Genomic DNA, 21266 nt, shown 5'->3' on the forward strand with positions numbered 1-21266 from the left:
CACATACACACACGCACACACACACATTTTTTTTTTTTATTAAGCAGAAAATAGGAAAGTAAAAAAAGAAGATAATATGTTTTTGGAAAGGGCTATGGATATAACTTGGAGAAAAAGCCATTTGATATGGAGCAAATGCATCTCAACTCTGAATTTTGAGCTTGGAGTAGAGTAGATAGGGAGTCTCCATTCTAATCGGTAACAAACAGCCCTAACACTCCATGACCTTAGAAATTTCAGAGGAGTAAAGAATCATCTGTAGAAACATCATAAATCTTGACCAGTATTGGTAAGCTAAACACCCACATAACTTGGTGCATTGTTTTCTGAAATTTTCTTTAACTTTGCAGACTATCTGACTGGCCTGATCAATCATGCATAACAGTAATAATGTTTCTTGTTTTTGATGTACACTGTTTTGGCATCCTGTGATATTCAAAAATATTTTAAAAGCATTGCTAAAATAATAAATTATATAACAGCATTTAACATAGTGGTACTTAAAAAATATTTTTGTAAGATGAAGCATCCATTTTATCAATAAGGAGAACCTGATGGGCAAAGAAATGGTCATTTATTCTTTTTTTTGCCATGGCATTGACTCTTGAATACTGAGTTCTTGCAGAAAACTTTTAAAGGACTGATAATAGATAAAATGTCTTGATGTTCTTAAATGTGATTTTTATTTAAAAATTTCCACATTAAAATCTGATTTACAGGGGCGCCTGGGTGGCTCAGTTGGTTGAGCGTCCGACTTCAGCTCAGGTCATGATCTCACAGTTCATGGGTTCGAGCCCCGCATCAGGCTCTGTGCTGACCGCTTTCTCAGAGCCTGGAGCCTGCTTCAGATTCTGTGTCTCCTCCTGTCTCTGCCCCTCCCCCGCTCACGCTTTGTCTCACTGTTTCTCAAAACTAAATAAATACAAAAATAAATAAATAAATAAATAAATAAATAAATAGATAGATAAAATAGAATTAAAAAATAAAATCTGGTTTACATTAATTACATTGTCTTTTCTTGGAAAGTACTCATTTGTCATCTGCCCTTAAACAGTTTGAGCTACATACACTCTTTTTGTAGCATTGGAACTGAAAATATGAGTAAATGTTTAGTTAAAGGAGTGTGTGCTAGAGGAAAGTTAGTAAGAAATCTTTGATTTTTTTAATCATTTCATTTTTAGTTTTGGTTTATTATTTGAACATGGTTCAGTTTTCTTGACCATTAGCTCTAAACATGTTGGTTTCATCTGAAAATGGGATGTTTCATCTTTGTTCTCTTCTGATGTATGTTGGTTTAGAGAGGAATAACTTTCCTCTATGAAAAAGCATGTGTAATTATTCTTAGACTTTGTTTACTATTTCATTATTTTTTTTTTAATAAAATATGTTACTAAACACTTTGAATTTAAAATTATCATTTTTATCCTTAGGCTTCCTGGAGATTCACGAACAAGAATAGGGTTCATGACCTTCGATAGCACTATTCATTTCTACAATTTACAAGAAGGATTATCACAACCTCAAATGTTGATTGTGTCTGATATAGATGGTAAGCAGTGAATAGAAGTCTTTGTGACTATAGATTTTGGAATTGAGGCTACTGTATTTGACAGTACATCCTGTCATAGTGCTGTAAGGATAATTTGGTGCACTTTGATACTTTAAAAACGGTTTGCCGGCGAGGTGCCTGGGTGGCTCAGTTGGTTGAGTGTCCATCTCTTGATTTTGGCTCAGGTCATGATTCCAGGGTTGTGGGATCCAGCCCCATATCAGGCTTTGTGCTGAGCATGGAGCCTGTTTAGATTCTTTCTCTCTCCCTCTGCCCCACTCCCCAATTCATGCTTTCTCTCTCTCTCTCTCTCTCTCTCTCTCTCTCTCTCTCTCTCTGTCCTTCTCCCTCTCCCTCTCCCTCTCTGTCTTCTCTCTTCTCTCTCCTCTCTTTCCTCTCTTCTCTCTCTCTAGATAGATATAGTTTGTTTTCTGGAACATATTTCATTCTAAGTTTTCTATGTCTGTGTGTGTACTTATGTGTGCACACACATATGTGTAATATATATTTAATAAAGCAGTATCATGGTTCCCATTATATATACGGCCTGTTAAAAACTAAGATTTTTAAATTTATGATATTCTTTTGACTTGATTTATCTATTGATTAAAATATATGTTTTCCCTTTAGATGTTTTTCTACCTACACCGGATAGCTTACTTGTGAATCTGTATGAAAGTAAAGAGGTGAGATTGACTTTTCTCTTAAAGTATGAAAATATTTCTGTTATTTTAACTGTTTACTAAAATCTCTAACATTTGTTTACTTAGTATATTAATATTGCATAGACAATGTAGGTAGCATACTTACCCCTCAGTTTATATCCCCTAAGATACAGTGGTATATATTATACTCCAGAATGTTTTAAAGAAGAAAATTGCCTTGCCCTCTGAGTAATTCAACTTTTAATCTTTGTTTTCCCAGCTTATAAAAGACTTATTGAATGCATTACCAAATATGTTCACCAATACAAGAGAAACACACAGTGCCCTTGGTCCTGCGCTTCAGGCTGCCTTTAAATTAATGTCTCCAACAGGTGGCCGTGTGTCTGTATTTCAGACACAGTTACCTTCCTTGGGTGCAGGACTTCTGCAGTCCAGAGAAGATCCTAATCAGAGATCAAGCACAAAGGTATTTTAGATTTGGTTTCTCTGTCATGTTTAAGATTTTGTTTTGTACCTCCATAGCCCGTGTAATTATTTGTTCATTATTCTGCTTTTTTACTTCATTGATAGTAAAAATCTGGGGAGAAAATGTATCATTTTGCGTTCTTTGTATTACTTTCTTTGCAAGTCATAGAAATTTAAAAATAACTTACTCTAATCCTTTCATTTTACAGATGAGGAAAATAGATTAAATTTGCCAAAGGTTAAGTAACTAATGGTGAAGGTGTGACTTGATTTTCTGGCTGCAGTTCTCTTTTCTCTTATACAACTGATAATACTAAATCTGAGATATTACAATTTAACATGTTCATACTAATAAACATTTAAAAAAAATTTTTTTAATGTTTATTTTGAGAGAGACAGAGTGTCAGTGGGGAAGGGGCAGAGAGAGAGCGGGAGAAACAGAATCTGAAACAGGCTCCAGGCTCTGAGCTATCAGCACAGAGCCCGATGCGGGGTTCGAACTCCGGAACGGCGAGATCATGACCTAGGCTGAAGTCGGACACTTAACCGACTGAGCCACCCGGGCGCTCCCATAAACATTTTAATTATAAAGATAATACAAACCATTGTATAACAAGAATAAACCATCAATAATCTTTACTATCAAGATAATAGCATTTAGGGGTGCCTCACTGGCTTGGTTGAAGAACATGTAACTCCTGATCTTGGGGTCTTGAGTTTGAGTCCCATGTTGGGTGTAGGGATTACTTAAAATCTTTAAAAAAAAAAAAAAAAGATAATAATGTTTATATAAACACATACAAATATGCATAATCAGGCATCATACGTATATAGTATATGTTTTAACTGACTTTTTTTCATTGAAGAGTACATTGTGAGCATTTTCTGAGGTCCCGAAAATTGTCTTAATTTTTTTTTAATGTTATTTATTTTTGAGAGAGAGAGAGAGCACAAGCAAGAGTGGTGCGGAAAGAGAGGGGGACACAGAATCCAAAGCAGGCTCCAGGCTCTGAGCTGTCAGCACAGAGCCCGACACGGGGCTCAAACTCACGAACCTTGAGATAATGACCTGAGCTGAAGTCAGAAGCTTACAACTGAGCCACCCAGGTGCCCCTGAAAATTATCTTTAAAAAATATTTTTTAGAGGCACCTGGCTGGCTCAGTCAGAAGAACATGCAACTCTTGATCTCAGGGTCGTGAGTTCAAGCCCCACTTTGAAGGTAAAGATTACTAAAAAACATAAATACACTTTCAAAAATAAAGAATATCTTTTAGTAAATATGAAAGTACTCCATTTAATTAGTTGCCTCCTAGCTACTGAACAGTTGTCTCCAGTATTTTCTCTATTAAAGAAAAACAAAAAACAAAAACTATGAGACTGAATATTACTTGGGTTTTACGTGAAGATTTGGTCAGAATATTTTAATCCCTTGTTTCAAATAATAAATGAGCTAGAATAATCATTTTTGTGCTGTGTATAAGTTTTATGTGACCTCAAGGGAATACTATTACAACTAATTGTGAGTCTGAACTAAACAGTTTTAGTAATGCCATAAACATTTAGCCACATATTTAGTTTCTCCTTAGGAAAAATTCCTAGAAGCGAAATTATTGGGTCAAACTTAAGTTATTAAAGTGTTTTAGTTGCTTGGGGTTTTTCTTTTCTTTTCTTTGTTTCTTTCTTTTTTTTTTTTTAATCAACTACATCCTTAAGGACTCTCAAATCTTCTAGCCATTATTTTTACTGTTTTTTTATTCTTCATCAATTTGCTAGAGAAAAATAGTGCCGTATTTTACTTATTATAGAAACTGTATTATTAGGAAGGTTTTTTGTTTTTGTTTTAAGTAGGCTTCATGCCCAATGTGGAGACCAAAGCAAGTTTTGAACTCACAATTCTGAGATCAAGAGTTGGGCACTTAACCAACTGAGCCCCCCCCCCCCCCCCCCCCAGGCATCCCAGAAACTGCATTTTTTAAGTTGTTTTTCAGAAAAAAATCTAATTTTAAAATAAATTAAGGCAAGTGTATTTTTTAAACTCATCAAGTACAGCTAGCATTCAGTTCATTGATCTGTTGCAATCCATCATAGAATACTGAGGGGTTTTGAACAGAGGAAGGTGTTATGTGTTACTGAAGTCTCCAGTGCAGTTTTGTTTTATTTATCTCATTTAACTTTTAGAAATACTCTTTATTTCCTGGGACTCAGAAGCTTAAATACCTGTTCTGATATACATATTTCTTCATATCTGAGTAAACTCTAATATAGTAATCATACATTATAATTAAGAGGATTGAAATATTTTGTTATGCAGTGTAGCATAGGAGTTAAGAATTGGAGTCTGACTCTTGCATTTTTAACTCTTCACCAGTGCCACCTTCTCAGCTCAAGTGTCCTCATGCCACTAGGAAAAACCTTCATCAGTCTTTGATTCCGTCACATTGTCATGTTAACAGTACATAGTAATGGTTAACAGCACTCACTCTGAGCCAGAGCCAGACTTCTCAGTTTTATATTCCAGCGTCCGCCACTCAGTAAACATGTAATTGGTTGTTACTTAATCATTGTTTGCCTCAGTTTCCTCACCTGTAAAATGTAGGTAACTTTAATTTATTTAAAACCTCTCGAACAGTCCTTTATTAGTGCTTTATAAATGTTAACAATTAGTCTTGTAGGATCTACGCCAACTACCTAGATGTTTCAAAAACTTACTTAGTTTGATAGGACAAAGTATCATCTTCATTAGTGTAAGAGATGTAGAAATGTGTGCATAGCACAAGGCTTCCAGCTCTTTCTTTATGGCCTGTTGACTTAGGTTGTACAGCATCTTGGCCCTGCAACGGATTTTTATAAGAAACTGGCTTTAGATTGCTCAGGGCAGCAGACTGCAGTGGATCTGTTCCTCTTAAGTTCACAGTATTCTGATCTTGCTTCTCTAGGTAAGGAGATTCCATGTTCATCTGTTTACATAAACATTTTTAGCATATAGTCAAATCTAAACTCTTTAGTAAGGGTTCTCAATATTTGGGGATAAAAAGCATGTGAATTAGATAGATGATATCTATGAAAATTACCAGTAACTGTACAGCACTGTACAAATCTAAAATGCTATTACTATTTGTTTTTAAAATCTAATTCCTTTGCCATTCTGCTCAACAATAAACCCTATCCAGATATTTTACAAATATTTGTGTTTTCGCAGATTTGTATTTTCTTACTTTGACAGCCTAGGCTTCTTCCTTAAGACTTAGATTTTTTTCATGATATAAAAATCTGTACTATTGTTGGGCAAGTAAGATATTCCTGGATATTATTATAGGATATCATTGTTTCTGTAGCTAATATTTTTTATATTTCTCTCTAAAGCTTGCATGTCCAAGTATTCTGCAGGGTGCATCTATTATTACCCATCTTTCCACTATACTCACAATCCTTCACAAGCAGAAAAGTTACAGAAAGACCTGAAACGGTATCTCACAAGAAAAATTGGGTTTGAAGCTGTTATGAGAATAAGGTGTACTAAAGGTATGAAATTACAAAAATCATGCTTTATATTATATACTTTTGTCAAAATTACTTTGACTACCTATAATGATTCTTCATCATTCAGGACTCCCTGCTTGAACCAGTCAGCTATAAGCTGTTTTAAATGTATATAGTTATTGAATAATCATTGCCTAATTTTTTAAGTAATTTGAATAAATGAGAAAAAGTAATGTTTGCTTTATTAGGAAGAACCTAAGAAAAAGCCATACTGGAGGTGATTTTAGAAGGAGAATTAGAGGAGTAGGGAAGATCATAAGTGAAAATTGTTTGATGAATGATCTTTGCCTTCATAATCATTCAGTTACTCTTCAGTTTGCATTACCTCAGTTTTATGTGAATGTTTGCTGGAGGGATTCTCATCCCTAATTTTAATTTAAAAAAAAAACTTTTTTTAATGTTTATTTTTGAAAGAGAGAGAGAGCATAAGCCGGGGAGGGGCAGAGAAAGAGGGAGACACAGAATCCAAAGAAGGCTCCAGGCTCTAAGCTGTCAGCACAGAGCCCAATGCGGGGCTCAAACCCACAGACTGAGATCATGACCTGAGCAAAAGTCAGACCCTAAACAGACTGAGCCACCCGGGTGCCCTCCCCCCCCCCCCCCCCCCCCCCCCCCCAATTTTAATTCTTAAATGAGTTATATAGTAGCCGTCATTAGTTTCATTTTGTATATTAGATCTTTGTCTGATTTCAAATCATGTATGAGAAAATATAAGATTAGTTATCAATACAAGTTAAATGTATACTGTCTCTTTTATATAACATGCATTGTTTGTTAGTTTTGAATTGGTATTTTTAGAACCTCTACTAACAGCCTAATCCTAACCCTTTTGATTTAGAATCACAGGGGCACCTGAATGGCTCAGTCAGGTAAGCATCTGACTCTTGATCTCGGAGTCTTGAGTTCAAGCCCCGCATTGGGCTCCATGCCTCCAGCATGGAGGCTACTAAAAGAAAAAAATTCAAAATCAGAGACAGTTTTTACTTTAAAAAGTAGCTTTAGCCTGAGGTAAAGATACTTCTGTCGCTTTATCTTTTATAACAAGTTTTCTCTTCCTTAGGTCTTTCAATGCACACTTTTCACGGAAACTTCTTTGTCCGTTCCACTGATTTGTTATCCCTTGCCAACATCAATCCTGATGCTGGATTTGCAGTACAGCTGTCAATCGAAGAAAATTTGACAGATACTTCCTTAGTGTGCTTTCAGACAGCTTTATTATATACATCAAGCAAAGGTAATGTTAATAGATATGAAATATAATCAGCCGTAATTTCCCCCTCCTTTTACATGCTGGTGGAAATGGGGAGAAAGAATGAATGTACAGTGGAAGATAAATGGAATCTGCATTAGTTAATCAAATATATGTTCTGTTTTTTTTTTTTAACTCATTTTGAATCTTTAATATCATTTTTTTTTTGTTTTTTTGTTTTGTTTTGTTTTGTTTTATTAAGGGAGAGAGCGAGCACACAAGCAGGGGAGAAAATCCCAAGCAGGCTCCACGCTCAGTGCAGAGCCCGATGCAGGGCTTAATCCCACAACCCTGGGATCATGACCTGAGCCTAAATCAAGAGTCAGACACTCAACCAACTGAGCCACCCAGGTGCCCTTTTAATATCTAATATTTAATATTTTTGACTCGTGGAAGTCATGGATTCTCAGTATCATATGTGTCTGGTAAACTCATGCTAAATCCAGCTATGTCATCCTTAGCATTATTTTTTGCCCCATAAAATAAATAAATCTGTATATCATGTAAGACCCATGTTAGTTACTTGACAGTCAGGTTTTCCGACATTTTACTATGCTGTATATAATTTACAATGATTGATATTAAACTGAAAACCAGGAGGCACCTGGGTGGCTCAGTTGGTTGAATGTCCAACTCTTGATTTCCACTCAGGTCATGATCCCAGGGTCGTGGGATCAAGCCCCGTGTCAGGCTCTGCACTGAGTGTGGAGCCTGCCTAAAATTCTCTGTATCTCTACCTCTGTCCCCCTCCACAGCTTGTGTGCACGCTCTCTCTCTCTCTCTCTCAAAAAATTAAAAATAATAAAAAATTTAAAAATAAAAGCCAGAACCTAATGTTCAACTGTATACAAAATATATATCACAATCTATAAATATGGAGAGTGTTTGATTTTCTTTAAAACCCATTACGTGTAAAACTTTGTTTTTACATTTCAGAATCCTGTTGGTTTAATTCAGTCAAATAGTAACCTGAATACTGTTTTGACCTGTCTGCTTTATTTCTGTCTTGGTCTAGTGTGTTTTGACATTATTTCATCATTTCCTATAGGCGAACGGAGAATTAGAGTGCACACGCTCTGTTTGCCAGTAGTGAGTTCACTAGCAGATGTGTATGCGGGAGTGGACGTGCAGGCTGCCATCTGCCTTCTGGCAAACATGGGTGAGTAAGAACGTGAACGACTTGGATTCTTCTGTCATAAAGGCTGAAACCTGGACATTTTTTACCCTAGAAATTACTTACTTAGAAAGTGTATATGTTTTACATCTTCACTTACAGAAGTGTGAATTCGACTGTTCTTACATTTCTTATTAACTCTTTAGTTTAAAACCTTCTGGGGGATTCATAATCACTAAAAACTGGTAACAACCCAAATGTCCTTCAGTTGATGAATGTTTGAACAAACTATGGTATATCCATACCATTAACTGTAACTCAGTGATAAAAAGAAGTGAATTGTTGATACGTGAATAGACATGAATGACTCTCAGAGGCATCATGCTAAATGGAAGGGAGCTAGCTTCAAAAGGAGACAGCTGTAGACATACTCATATGACATTCTGGAAAAGGGAAAATTCCAGGAGTGAAAAACAGATCAGTGATTATCAGGGTTAAGGATAGTGGGAAGATTTTACTACAAGGGGCCAGCACCCCTGGATATTTTTGGAGTAATGGAACTGTGGTGTATTTTGATTGTGATATTGATTACATAGCTGTGCGTTTGACATATAATCACCATAGAATTATACCCAAAAGAATAAATATTATTATATGTAAGTTAAAAAAAAAAAGTCTTTTGGGGGAATTAATATAACACTGGGAGTGTTGTTTTTAATGAATTTTCCTTTTTGATATGAATCTTATTTTTCATGTAGTCCTAGAGAAAAGTAGTCATTGTTATCCATTTTGGGAAAAATTATAATACCATATACTAAAGTATCCCAATATTTTATTATTTTATCTGTATTTCAAATTCAGTATGTTATAACTGATTGTTTTTCAATATAGTTTTTTTTATTCAATATAATTTTTATTTTTAATACTTGGGCATACCTATAGGCTATCTCTAGTTTAATAAAATATGTGCTTGGAAGAAAATAACTTTCACACTGATACCTGGCTCTTCAGTGTCTGCATGAGAAGCTATGTTCAGTTGCCCTCTTTTTTTTGTTGACCTGGAAATGCTTTAATAAAGAAAATTTTAGAGGATCACAAGGTATGACTCAGATAGCAGAACCCAGCATTGTTTATGCAAAAAAAAAAAAAAAAAAATGATACTCTATACATGTGACTTCTACTGGAGAAATGAAAACATCCCTAGAGCTTTCTTGCTCAGATGTAAATGGATGGTACACATTCCCTTATATCAATAGAAGTTAAGCATTTTTAGATGTATAGAGACTAAAACCAAAAGGTCCAAAACAATCTAGATTTGTTCTGATTGACAGAATTGTTCACATTTACCTCACAAAAAATGTGTCGTGAGTAGACACTTGCAAAATGAAGGGGCAGGTGATATGTATTTTTCTATCCTGAAAACAGTGTTTGTTGCTTTCTTAAGAAATGCATGTAAATTTTATCTCTTCTAGCATTCATTGGAATCTAATGGTGAAATACATTTTCATTTTGATTGCTTTATAGCTGTTGATCGATCCATCTCCTCAAGCCTATCAGATGCAAGAGATGCCTTAGTGAATGCTGTCGTGGATTCCTTATCTGCATACGGCTCAACAGTCTCAAATTTACAGCACTCTGCCCTGATAGCACCCAGCTCCCTCAAGCTGTTTCCTCTCTATGTTTTGGCCCTTCTTAAACAGGTAGCTCTCTGTCTACACTGTTACATTTCATAAAGATGAAGAAATGAAATCCAGGTTTTCTGGGGTTTTTCATATTTAACTAGACAGTTTTGCAGCTTAGCACTGGAAAATTTTTGAAAAACAGAAGATCAGTGGAAAATGAAAGTATATAAAAACAGGATGTTTGAAACCATATGCTCTCTTTAATATGTGGAAGCAACAAGGGGCACCTGGGTGGCTCAGTTGGTTAAGCGTCCAACTTTGGCTCAGGTCATGATCTCGCAGTTCGGGAGTTCAAGCCCCGCATCAGGCTCTGTGCTGACAGCTCGGATCCTGGAGCCTACTTCGGATTCTGTATCTCCCTCTCTCTGTGCCTTTCCCTGGCTCATTCTTGCTCTTGGTGTCTGTCTGTCTCTCTCTCTCTCTCTCTCTCAAAAATAAATAAACATTAAAAAAAATAATATGTGGGAGCAATTTAAAGAATGGTATGCTTTTATAGCACACTCTTAGTATGTATGTGCTTCTGGAACAAGACTCTAAGGAAAGGATTTACTGTCCATCGAACATCTTTCCAAGTCTCAAGCACTATAATACCTGTTATATATGCATCATCTTATTTAATCCTTACCACACCCTAGAGAGGTAAGCATTTTTTTGTTTTTCTTATAATAGTATAGCTTTGAGAAGCTAATAACTTGCTCACCTATCTACCTGTTCAGTGTCAGAGCTGAGAATTTAATCCAGGTCTGTTTTGAAGGCCATGCTTTTTCCATGACTGTGATGGTATATATATTTGTTTTAATGTTTGTCTATATTTGTTTTATTTGAAAATATGTATTTTTTTTCCTCGTAGAAAGCATTTAGAACTGGTACAAGCACACGCCTGGATGATCGTGTATATGCCATGTGTCAGATAAAGTGTCAGCCACTTGTTCATCTAATGAAAATGATTCATCCCAACTTATACAGGATAGACAGATTGACAGATGAGGTAGGATTTTTTAAATATATTTGAGCGTCTTGATTCTACAGCTAGGCTGCTAATGTAAGGTGCTAACAATTTTTTACATCTGCTCTTTCCCTATAGTAGTAATATAGTAAATGACGACACTAGCTGTAGAGTTGGTTGAACAGTAGGACTATTAGATACTGTCTATGGTTATGGAGTTTTCAAAAATAACGGGAAGTAATTCAGCTTATGGGTTTGGTGGTATTTATTACAAAGTAAATTGTAGAGTGGACATTTCCATTTGTATTTGGTAGATACTGACTGTTCCTGATGTGATCAGAATGCAATTTTTGTTTTTGTTTTTAATTCCAGTATAATTAATGTATAGTATAATGTTATATATAAGGTTCAGGTGTACAATATAGTGGATCAACAATTCTGTGCATTACTCAGTGCTCATCATGATAAATGTACTCTTAATCTCCTTCACCTGTTTCCTGCATCTCCCCCCACCTTCCCTCTGGTGACCACCAGTTTGTTCTCCATAGTTAATAGTCTATTTTTTGTTTGTTCCTTTTTTTCTTCATGTTTTCTTAAATTCCACATATGAGTGAAATCATGGGGTATTTGTCTTTCTCTGACTGACTTATTTCATTTAGCATGGTACCATCTAGATCCACCCATGTTATTGCAACTGACAAGATTTCATTCTTTTTTATGACTAATATTCCATTATTTTTATATACTACTTTATCCATTCATCTGTTGATGGATACTTAGGTTGCTTCCATACTTTGGCTATTTTATATAACACTGCTATAAACATAGAGATGCTTGTATCCTTTTGAATTAGTGCTTTTGTATTCTTTGGGGAAATACCCAGTAGTGGAATTACTGGATCATATGGTAATTCTATTTTTACCTTTTTGAGGAACCTCCATACTGTTTTCCACAATGGCTGTACCAGTTTTCATTCCCACCGATAGTGTACGAGGGTTCCTTTTTCTCCACATCCTCGCCAACACTTGTTATTTCTTGAGTTGTTGATTTTGGTCATCTGACATGTGTGAGGTGATATTTCATTGTGGTTTCGATTTGCATTTCCCTGGTGGTGAGTGATGTTGAACATCTTTTCATGTGTCTGTTGGCCATATTGGGTGTCTTTGGTGAAATGTCTTTTCATGTCTTGCCCATTTTTTAATTGGATTATTTGGGTTTTTGTTCTTTAAGTTCTTTGTGTATTTTAGATCTAACTCCTTATTGGATATGTCATTTGTAAATATCTTCTCCCATTCAGTAGGTTGTCTTTTGTTTTGTTGATTGTTTCCTTTGCTGTGCAGAAGCTTTTTATTTTGACATGGTCCCAACAGTTTATTTTTGCTTTCATTTCCTTTGCCTTAGGAAACCTATCTGAAAAAATGTTGCTGTGGCTGATGTCCAAGAAATTGCTGTCTGACATGCCCTCTTCTAAGATTTTTATGGTTTCAGATCTCAGATTTAGGTCTTTAATCCGAGTTTATTTTTGTGTATGGTGTAAGACAGTGGTCCTGTTTCATTCTTTTGCATGTAGCTGTCTAGTTTTCTCAACACCATTTGTTAAAGAGACTGTCTTTTTCCCATTGCATATTCTTGTCTCCTTTGTCAAAGGTTAATTGACCAAATAATCACGAGTTTATTTCTAGGCTCTCTATTCCGTTCCATTGATCTATGTGTCTGTTTTTGTGCCAGTGCCATACTGTTTTGATTACTATAGTTTTATAGTGTAACTTGAAATCTGGGATTGTGATATCTCCAGTTTTGTTCTTTTTTTTCAAGATTGCTTTGGCTATTCAGGGTCTTTTGTGGTTCTATATGCATTTTAAGATTGTTTTAGTTCTGTGAAAAATACTGTTGCTATTTTGATAGGGATTGCATTAAATCTGTAGATTGCTTTGGGTGGTATGGACGTTTTAACAATACTTGTTTTCTAAATCCATGAGCATGGAATATCTTTCCATTTGTTTGTGTCCTCTTCAATTTCTTTCATCAGTGTTTTATTGTTTTCCGAGTACAAGTCTTTCACCTCCTTGGTTAAGTTTGTTCCTAGGTATTTTATTATTTTGGGTGCAATTGTAAATGGGATTGTTTTCTTAATTTCTCTTTTTGCTACTTCATTATTAGTATATAGAAATATAATGGATTTCTGTATATTGATTTTGTGTCCTGTGACCTTTCTGAATTCATTTATCATTTCTAGTAGTTTTTTGGTGGATTCTTTAGGGTTTTCTGTATATTGCATCATGTCATCTGCATAATGAAAGTTTGACTTCTTCCTTACCAATTTGGATGCCTTTCATTTTCGTTGTCATCTGATTGCTGTGGCTGGATCTTCCAATACTGTGTCTTGTTCCTGATCTTAGGGGATGGAAAGAGCTTTCAGTTTTTCACCATTAAGTATGATGTTAGCTTGGGGTTTTCATATATAGCTTTTATTATGTTGAGGTGTGGTTCCCCCTGATACAAGTGCAATTTTGATTATATTATAAACCAAATCTCGTATCCAATAGTTATTTTTAATATGCAAATTTTGGTTCCCCCTGATACAAGTGCAATTTTGATTATATTATAAACCAAATCTGGTATCCAATAGTTATTTTTAATATGCAAATTTATAGTGTCTTTTCTTTCTTGTGTTAAAACTCTACTCGTTGGAATCTTCTTTATTTTGTTACTAGAAAAACGTGAAAAAGTAGCTTGCTTTGCAGCAGATTTAATAGTCATACTTTTAATGTGTCCAGATCCCAGAAGGGAAGGAAATGGACATATCATTTTACATATTCATGTTTTTTATCTTTGTAATTTGAATATATCTGAGTGTCTTGATTCTATAGCCAGGGTGGTAATGTATTATCAATAATTTTTTTGCAACTTAGAAAATTCTCAAGTGTCATTTTTTAGTATTTCATAAAACGCTGGTAGTAGCCTTTACGTTCCAGACTGTGATGATAGTTATATAAGTTCCTTCACGTTTCATCTCTCTTTTTTTTTTTTTTTTCAGGGTGCGATACATGTTAATGACAGGGTCGTACCTCAACCACCTCTTCAAAAATTATCTGCAGAAAAACTGACAAGAGAAGGTGCTTTCCTTATGGACTGTGGCTCTGTAAGCACCCTCTACTGATGATGTTTAACACTGTTCTGGCTGGCAAAAGCAGAAACACTTACAGAGGCCAGCTCTGTTATCGTAGGTCAGGCAGTGAAAGGTGGGATTAGGAACTGAGAAGCAATAAATTGGTACCTGGCACGAGCAGTCACTTTATTTTAGACTTTTCTAGTCAGAGACCATTTTATTATTATGGATTATTTATTGTCATGGGTTATGTATACTTGATAAAGAGAAGTAAAGAGATAAATTCTGTCTAGCATCTAGAATCATTAAATTCAAAGGGACCTCAAGAATCTTAGCAGTTTCAACTTCTCCCCATTGTCTAAGCCATTAGTGATTAGGAGTTCAGGAGAAGTCACTGGGCCAGATGGTGGTGAAGGGTGTCAGAATGATCAAGATAGCTTCATAAACGATACCTTATGAGCAGGAAAGGAGGGGTGAGGGAGAGCCCTTAGTTAAAATACACAGATAGTAATTGAAATAGTGGATAGGAAATACAGTGAGTCAGTTATCCTGGCTAAAGCACTACCTCCCTATTGGGGGAAAAAAGTAAGGAAGATGGTGAAATAAAATAATATTTTATGGAAAGTCTTGAAATTTAAGCAAAGAAGACATGAACCACTCTAGATTCTTGAATATGGATTCCAAATGTACCAATTATGAGTTTCCTTTTACTTTTATGTTTGTTCCTACTTTAAGATGGTATACTTTACCTCTTTTATGCTTCACGATTTTGAGAAAATTAGTTATAATAGGTTTCTGAGTACGGAGCTTTAATATGTTGTTGGGTTTTTTTTGTTTTAGGTTTTTTACATTTGGATTGGAAAAAGCTGTGACAATAATTTCATAGAGGATGTGCTTGGGTATCCTAATTTTGCATCAATACCACAGAAAATGGTCAGTGGGCTCTACACTTTTATCTTTTTGTATGCTTGTTTGTTTAAAATGTTCAGTGAGATCAAATTCACATACAGTTCACCATTTTAATTATCATAAAGTCAACTCATTAGCTTTTAGTATATTTACAGTGTTGTACAACAGTCACCAGTACCTTAATTTCAGAGCATTCCCATCACCCCAAAAGGAAACCTATATTCCAAATTCTCCCTCCTGCTTTCCCCTAGCAACCCCAATCTACATTCTGTCTCTGCAGATTTGCCTGTTCTGGACATTCCATATAAATGGAATCACATAAGATGTGGCCTTCTGTGTTTCGTCTCTTTTCATTTCTCATAATGTTTTCAAAGTTCATCCCCATTGTAGCACATATGAGTACTACTTCATTCTTTTTTTTAGTTTATGTGCTGTGGAAGGAAGCACAAGTACTTCATTCTTTTTTATGACTAAATAATAATTGTGTAAATCCAGTCATTCATTCATTCATGGACATTAGGGTTGTTTTCCTTTTGGAGTTACTGTGAGTAGTGCTACTGTGAACAATTTATGTACAAGTGTGTGTGTGAACATATGTTTTCAGTTCTCTTGTGCATACCTAGGAATGTGCATACCTAGGAATAAAATTGCTGGGTCATATGATAAACCCTATGTCTGATTTTTTGAGGAACTGCCAAATTGTTTTCCAACAACTTTAACTTCTAAGTTTTTTTGCTGATAATAAACATAATTTTTTTCAGTGGGCCTTTTCTGGATGTATATTAACCCATACCAAAGAAATACGATTCTGAAAATAGTTCTCTATTTTATTAACGAAAAGGCCTACTTTAAAGTCAACGTAATTTTTATCACATTCTGGTATTGTTTGATTGATTGATTTCATTTTGACACATTAATTCCAGAGTTCGTTTCTAAAACTCAACAAATGAGGTAATAAGGAAAAGTTTAAGAAAAGGGAATAATGTCAGCAGAGGGGAAAAGCATATGAAGAATAAGTTGTTGTTGTTTATTTATTCATTTTGAGAGACAGAACAGGCAGGGGAGGAGCAGAGGAGAGAGAGAATCCCAAGCAGGCTCTGCACTGTCCGCTCTGAGCCTGACGTGGGGCTCAAACTCACAAACCACAAGGTCATGACCTGAGCCGAAATCAAGAGTCGGACACTTAACCTACTGAGCCACTCAGGCATTCCTAGAAAATAAGTTCTAAATAAAATAGTAAACTTTCTTCCAAAGCTGTAGTTATTTAAGCACTGTGATAGTGGCACAATAAATATATCAGGGGGACAAAATAGAAATGGATGTAATTCATGACAAATAGAAGGTGGTAAAGATTGCATTTAAAGAAAAAAATACTAGAAAAATAATCTTTATTGTATTAAAATGGGTAGGGCCTTTGTAAGTCTGTGATGGAAAAGATTAATAAATCTGAGAGCATTAAAAAAAACATTTCCATGTGGTAAAATAAATAAAGACAAACAATAAAATCAGAAGGTTATCTCTAACTCAGGACAGGAAAAGGGCTAATTTCTCCAGTATTAAAAGTTTTCTTACAAATCTTTAAGAAAAAGACACCCCAGTCCCCTCAGAAAAAAAGGAAAGGAAAAATGGGCAAAAGATTTGAATAGGCAATTTATAGGAGGGAAAATCTAGTAGTAGCCATGTGAAACAATGTTCAGCTTCAATCATAGTTAAAAACAATAACAGTAAATAAAGTTTTCTATTTAAATATTTTCTATTTAAATTTTTACTCTATACTTTGAGTTAGTTTACTATTAATTTGGCTTTGTAAAAAACTTCATCATATAACATATATATAACTTACATATATAAATATATTTGTTAAATTTATAAAATATACTTATGAAGACGTAAGAATAGACTTTTTAGGTCTTTTAAAAATAATCTCGCACATAGTTTTAAATATGCATACACTGTTCTTTAGAATTCCTTGTCCTTAAATTTTCTTTTAAGTTTTATTTTAATTCCAGTTAGTTAACATACAGTGTTATATTAGTTTCAAGTGTACAGTATTAGTGATTTAACACTTCCACACATCACTCGGTGTCATCATGACAAGTGCCCTCCCTAATCCCCATCACCTATTTAACCCAACCCCACCTCCCTTCTGGTAATCATCAGTTCTCTAGAGTTAAGAGTCTGTTTCTTGGTTGGTCTCTCTCTCTTTTTTTCCCCTTAGCTTGTTTATTTTGTTTCTTAAATTCCACATATGAGTGAAATCTTAATAGTATTTGTCTTTTTCTGACTGGCTTATTTCACTTAGTTTATACTCTAGCTCCATCCGTGTTGTTGCAGATGGTGAGATTTCATTCTTCTTTATGGCTGAATTATATATATATATATAAACACCACTTTATCCATTCAATGAATACTTGGGCTGCTTCAATATCTTGGCTATTGTGAATAATGCTGTTATAAACATAGGAATGCTTGTATCCCTTTACATTAGTGTTTTTGTACTCTTTGAGTAAATGGGTAGTGTGACTACTGGACCATAGGGTAGTTCTATTCTTAACTCTATGAGGAACCACCACACTGTTCTCCACAGAGAGTGCACCAGTTTGCATTCCCACCAACAGTGCAGGAGGGTTGGCATCCTTGCCAACACGTGTTGTTTCTTGTGTTGTTTATTTTAGCCATTCTGACAGGTGTTCTCATTGTAGTTTTAATTTGCATTTCCCTGATGGTGATGATGAACTCTTTTCATGTGTCTTGTTGGCCATCTGGATGTCCCCTTGCCCTTAAATTTTAAGGACTAAAGGAAACATACAGTTCTCTGAGGATGACTGTTATTAGAAGAGGATGTAACAGGGGCTCCTGGGTGCCTCAGTCGATTGAGTGTCCGACTTCAGCTCAGGTCATTATCTCACAGTCTGTGAGTTTGAGCCCCGCGTCAGGCTCTGTGCTGACAGCTCAGAGCCTGGAGCCTGCTTCGGATTCTGTGTCTCCCTGTCTCTCTGCCCCTACCCTGCTCATGCTCTGTCTCTCTCTGTCTCAAAAATAAATAAAAACACTAAAAAAAAAAAAAAAAAAAAAGGATGTAACATACAACTGTTGAGCAAATTTGGAAATCAGCAATAGCCCCCTTCAAATGCATGTTTCCTTTAGATGAAACATAAAAGTGCAACACAATACCAGTGGCATATTAATCATGGTTTATGTTTTATCGACTTAGAAAAAATATAATATGCAGGTAAAATACCAGTGATATGTACTTACCATCAAACATGTTTTATTATCTTATCCAAAAGAATATAAACAGGTTTGTGAATAATTTCAATTTCACTCGTTTGGTTGCTGCTTTATGGCTGAGGATAGAGTACTGGTGGTTGGTGGTAGGGGGAACGAATCATGATTTAGCTCTAATATTGCTGAAGTGTGTGAGAAAGGGAAATAATTTCCTAACTATGTTACTTTTACCAGACGCATCTTCCAGAGCTAGATACACTTTCATCAGAAAGAGCGAGATCCTTTATCACTTGGCTTAGAGACAACAGACCATTAAGCCCAATTCTTCATGTGGTAAAGTAAGTACTTCTGTAACTCAATTATGAAATTGCTGTATCCTGTGCAATCTGTGTGAAATTGCTTGTCTGCAAAGCAGACTTTAAATAATATTATGAAAATGTATTCTAGTAGAAGAATGCTGTTAATTGATAAATATCCCTTACGTTCCATTTTCCTAAAGTCCCCATGTATTGATTTTTTTAATGTATAATTATTCTTTTTAATAATGTGCATCTCTAGATAAATACCCCTTTTTCTTTTTCAGAGATGAGAGTCCTGCCAAAACAGAATTTTTTCAACATTTGATTGAAGACCGAACAGAAGCTGCATTCTCTTACTATGAATTTTTGCTTCACATTCAGCAGCAGATTTGTAAGTGAAGTGAAATAAAATTGAGTAAGAAGCAAAAGATCCGTAGCCTGAGTAAAGCGTACTCTGTCAGAGAAGCACACAGGCTGTTTGAAATGAAGGCATTTGTTGTCACAAGACACAGTGCGTAGCATAGCACCCCGAGGCTTTGGCAGAAGGTAAAGGGGAAGAGAGAACTCGACAGATTTTCTTCAGCCCGAATTAGTGGTCATGACGATGCTGTTTCACCAAGTATATTTTGAGTTGGTTTCTACACATTTTCAGTAGTGCAGCAGTACAGTGCCCTGTTCATTGCAAGCTGGCAAATTTATGTAGCTATGTGGAATGGTATGTCCTAATGTCAAGTTAGGTAAATCCCTTTTTCCTATACTTAATATAACATTTCTGGACTTGAAACTCTGACGAGATGCCAAAAGGCAGTGGTACCGTGTTACTTGTTTATATGAATTACTTTTTAACAAGGAATGATTTGTATTCATTAAATGAATTCAATATTTTCCCTGTAAAAACAATAGCATTTCAGTACATGAACTATAGAAAAATATATATAATGTACATAAATGTTACATTTGTAAAGAAAATGTAAAAATGTAACTACAAAATATGAATTGCTTAAACTGTGCTGCATCGTTGGATGACAACTCTTTTGTCACAGTTAGAGAATGAGGTTGACTAATGCATATGATGAATTGAGTCCACAAAAGAAATACAACACTCTTTGTAATTCTGTTAAATCTTTTATGTGGATTTATTTATGATCAGCCTACTAATTAAAAATATTTTGCTTGACAATATTTGGTGTCTTTTTGTGTGTGGGGAGGGTTGTTGGTGTTACTTTTACATATAGGATATGTTGAATTTACTACTTGAATTTAGTGATATCCGTGAATCAATACGTTTTTATTACTTTGTGGACATTACCAAGTACTTACTCTGTTTGTATTCTAAAAGCCAATGTTACTTTCAAAATACATACAAGTATTGACTAGGAATAACTTAATTTGTCTTTCTCAGTTAAATTAGGCATTTTTTTCCCTATACATTCATAGCAAGAAAATTTTCATGACATAGTGACTATCCTATTTGTTAAGATTACCATCTTGAATTTTGAGAGTCATTTTATTCTAATGAAAAAAATCTCTCATTTACTAACAGGTTATTTACTATAAAAACTATTAATGATCTATTAGATCATTGAATGGAATTTTATAACTATAAAAGTCCCATCAATTAACTTCAGAAGGAAGAAGGAACTTGGTGTGTTTAGTGGGTGATTTTTACTAGTTATGTATTTGGTGGCTCTATTTTCTTTAGATAAAAATAAACATGTTCTTCTCACATTCCTTGATGCAAATGAGAAGTTAAATGACTCACTCTAAATGACTTCACTAATTAATGACAGAGCTAATAGTAAAAACCAAATGTTCTCCCCTCCCACCACCTACTCCCATCCCAACCTCACCCCCAAGACTGTACTTGTCTCTGTACCATGATGCCTCCAGCAAGGGTGAATCTTATTGAACTTTAGGAAAAACTACAGTATTCTAAGGGCAACTAAATATTGTAATTTTATAACAAAAACTATCTTGTTTCTACTTTGAGAAAGAAAAAATCATTTGGATATTTTGTTACTCATTCAGGAGGTAATTTTAAGCACTTAATAATTGTCAGACTTTGTTCCAGGCATAAAACAAACAAAATCCCCACTTTCACAGAGCTTACAGGCTAGGGTAATGGTGTGGAGGACTGAGAAAAAGACAATGTATTTATATGTCAGGTGTAATGAAGGCTACAAAACAAAATAAAGCTGGATAAGGGAATCAAGAATGCTATTTTTGGTAGTAACTAGGGAAGGCCCTTCTGGAAAATGACAGCTGAGCAGAGACCTAAACCCACACAGGTGTCTGGAAGAAGAGCCAACCAAGCGGTAAGTGAATATGGAAAGTACCTTTGGATTGCCCTTGTTTTCTCTGTAAAAGAAGCAGCAGAGTTACCAGCTGAGAGAGGGGGAAAGTAGGAGAGGCTTCAAGAAATAGTCGCTTAGGGGAGTGAGAGGTTAAATTGACCAGTGGCATGTAGTAGGATTGTCAAGCAGCACTTAGGACGTTGGGGTGTGAGTCTT

The 21266-nt window shown here is 35.2% G+C and overlaps 1 protein-coding gene across 4 annotated transcripts in view; it reads left to right on the top strand.

The window, feature by feature from the left end:
• Nucleotides 1–20912, top strand: part of SEC24B (SEC24 homolog B, COPII coat complex component) — a 100270-nt gene extending 79358 nt beyond the window's left edge. For all 4 annotated transcript variants that reach the window (XM_049631010.1, XM_049631011.1, XM_049631012.1 and 1 more), the window contains 13 exons: nucleotides 1431–1549; nucleotides 2180–2235; nucleotides 2474–2680; nucleotides 5493–5616; nucleotides 6044–6202; nucleotides 7281–7454; nucleotides 8518–8628; nucleotides 10108–10283; nucleotides 11116–11253; nucleotides 14249–14353; nucleotides 15161–15253; nucleotides 18692–18795; nucleotides 19041–20912. In XM_049631010.1, the coding sequence (XP_049486967.1) occupies nucleotides 1431–1549; nucleotides 2180–2235; nucleotides 2474–2680; nucleotides 5493–5616; nucleotides 6044–6202; nucleotides 7281–7454; nucleotides 8518–8628; nucleotides 10108–10283; nucleotides 11116–11253; nucleotides 14249–14353; nucleotides 15161–15253; nucleotides 18692–18795; nucleotides 19041–19155 (1681 nt within the window). In that variant the 3' untranslated portion in view covers nucleotides 19156–20912. The remainder of the gene's footprint in view (nucleotides 1–1430; nucleotides 1550–2179; nucleotides 2236–2473; nucleotides 2681–5492; nucleotides 5617–6043; nucleotides 6203–7280; nucleotides 7455–8517; nucleotides 8629–10107; nucleotides 10284–11115; nucleotides 11254–14248; nucleotides 14354–15160; nucleotides 15254–18691; nucleotides 18796–19040) is intronic.
• The last annotated feature ends 354 nt before the right edge of the window (nucleotides 20913–21266 follow it).

Source organism: Panthera uncia, chromosome B1 (genome assembly GCF_023721935.1).
Source record: "Panthera uncia isolate 11264 chromosome B1, Puncia_PCG_1.0, whole genome shotgun sequence".
NCBI classification, from domain to species: Eukaryota; Metazoa; Chordata; class Mammalia; order Carnivora; family Felidae; genus Panthera; species Panthera uncia.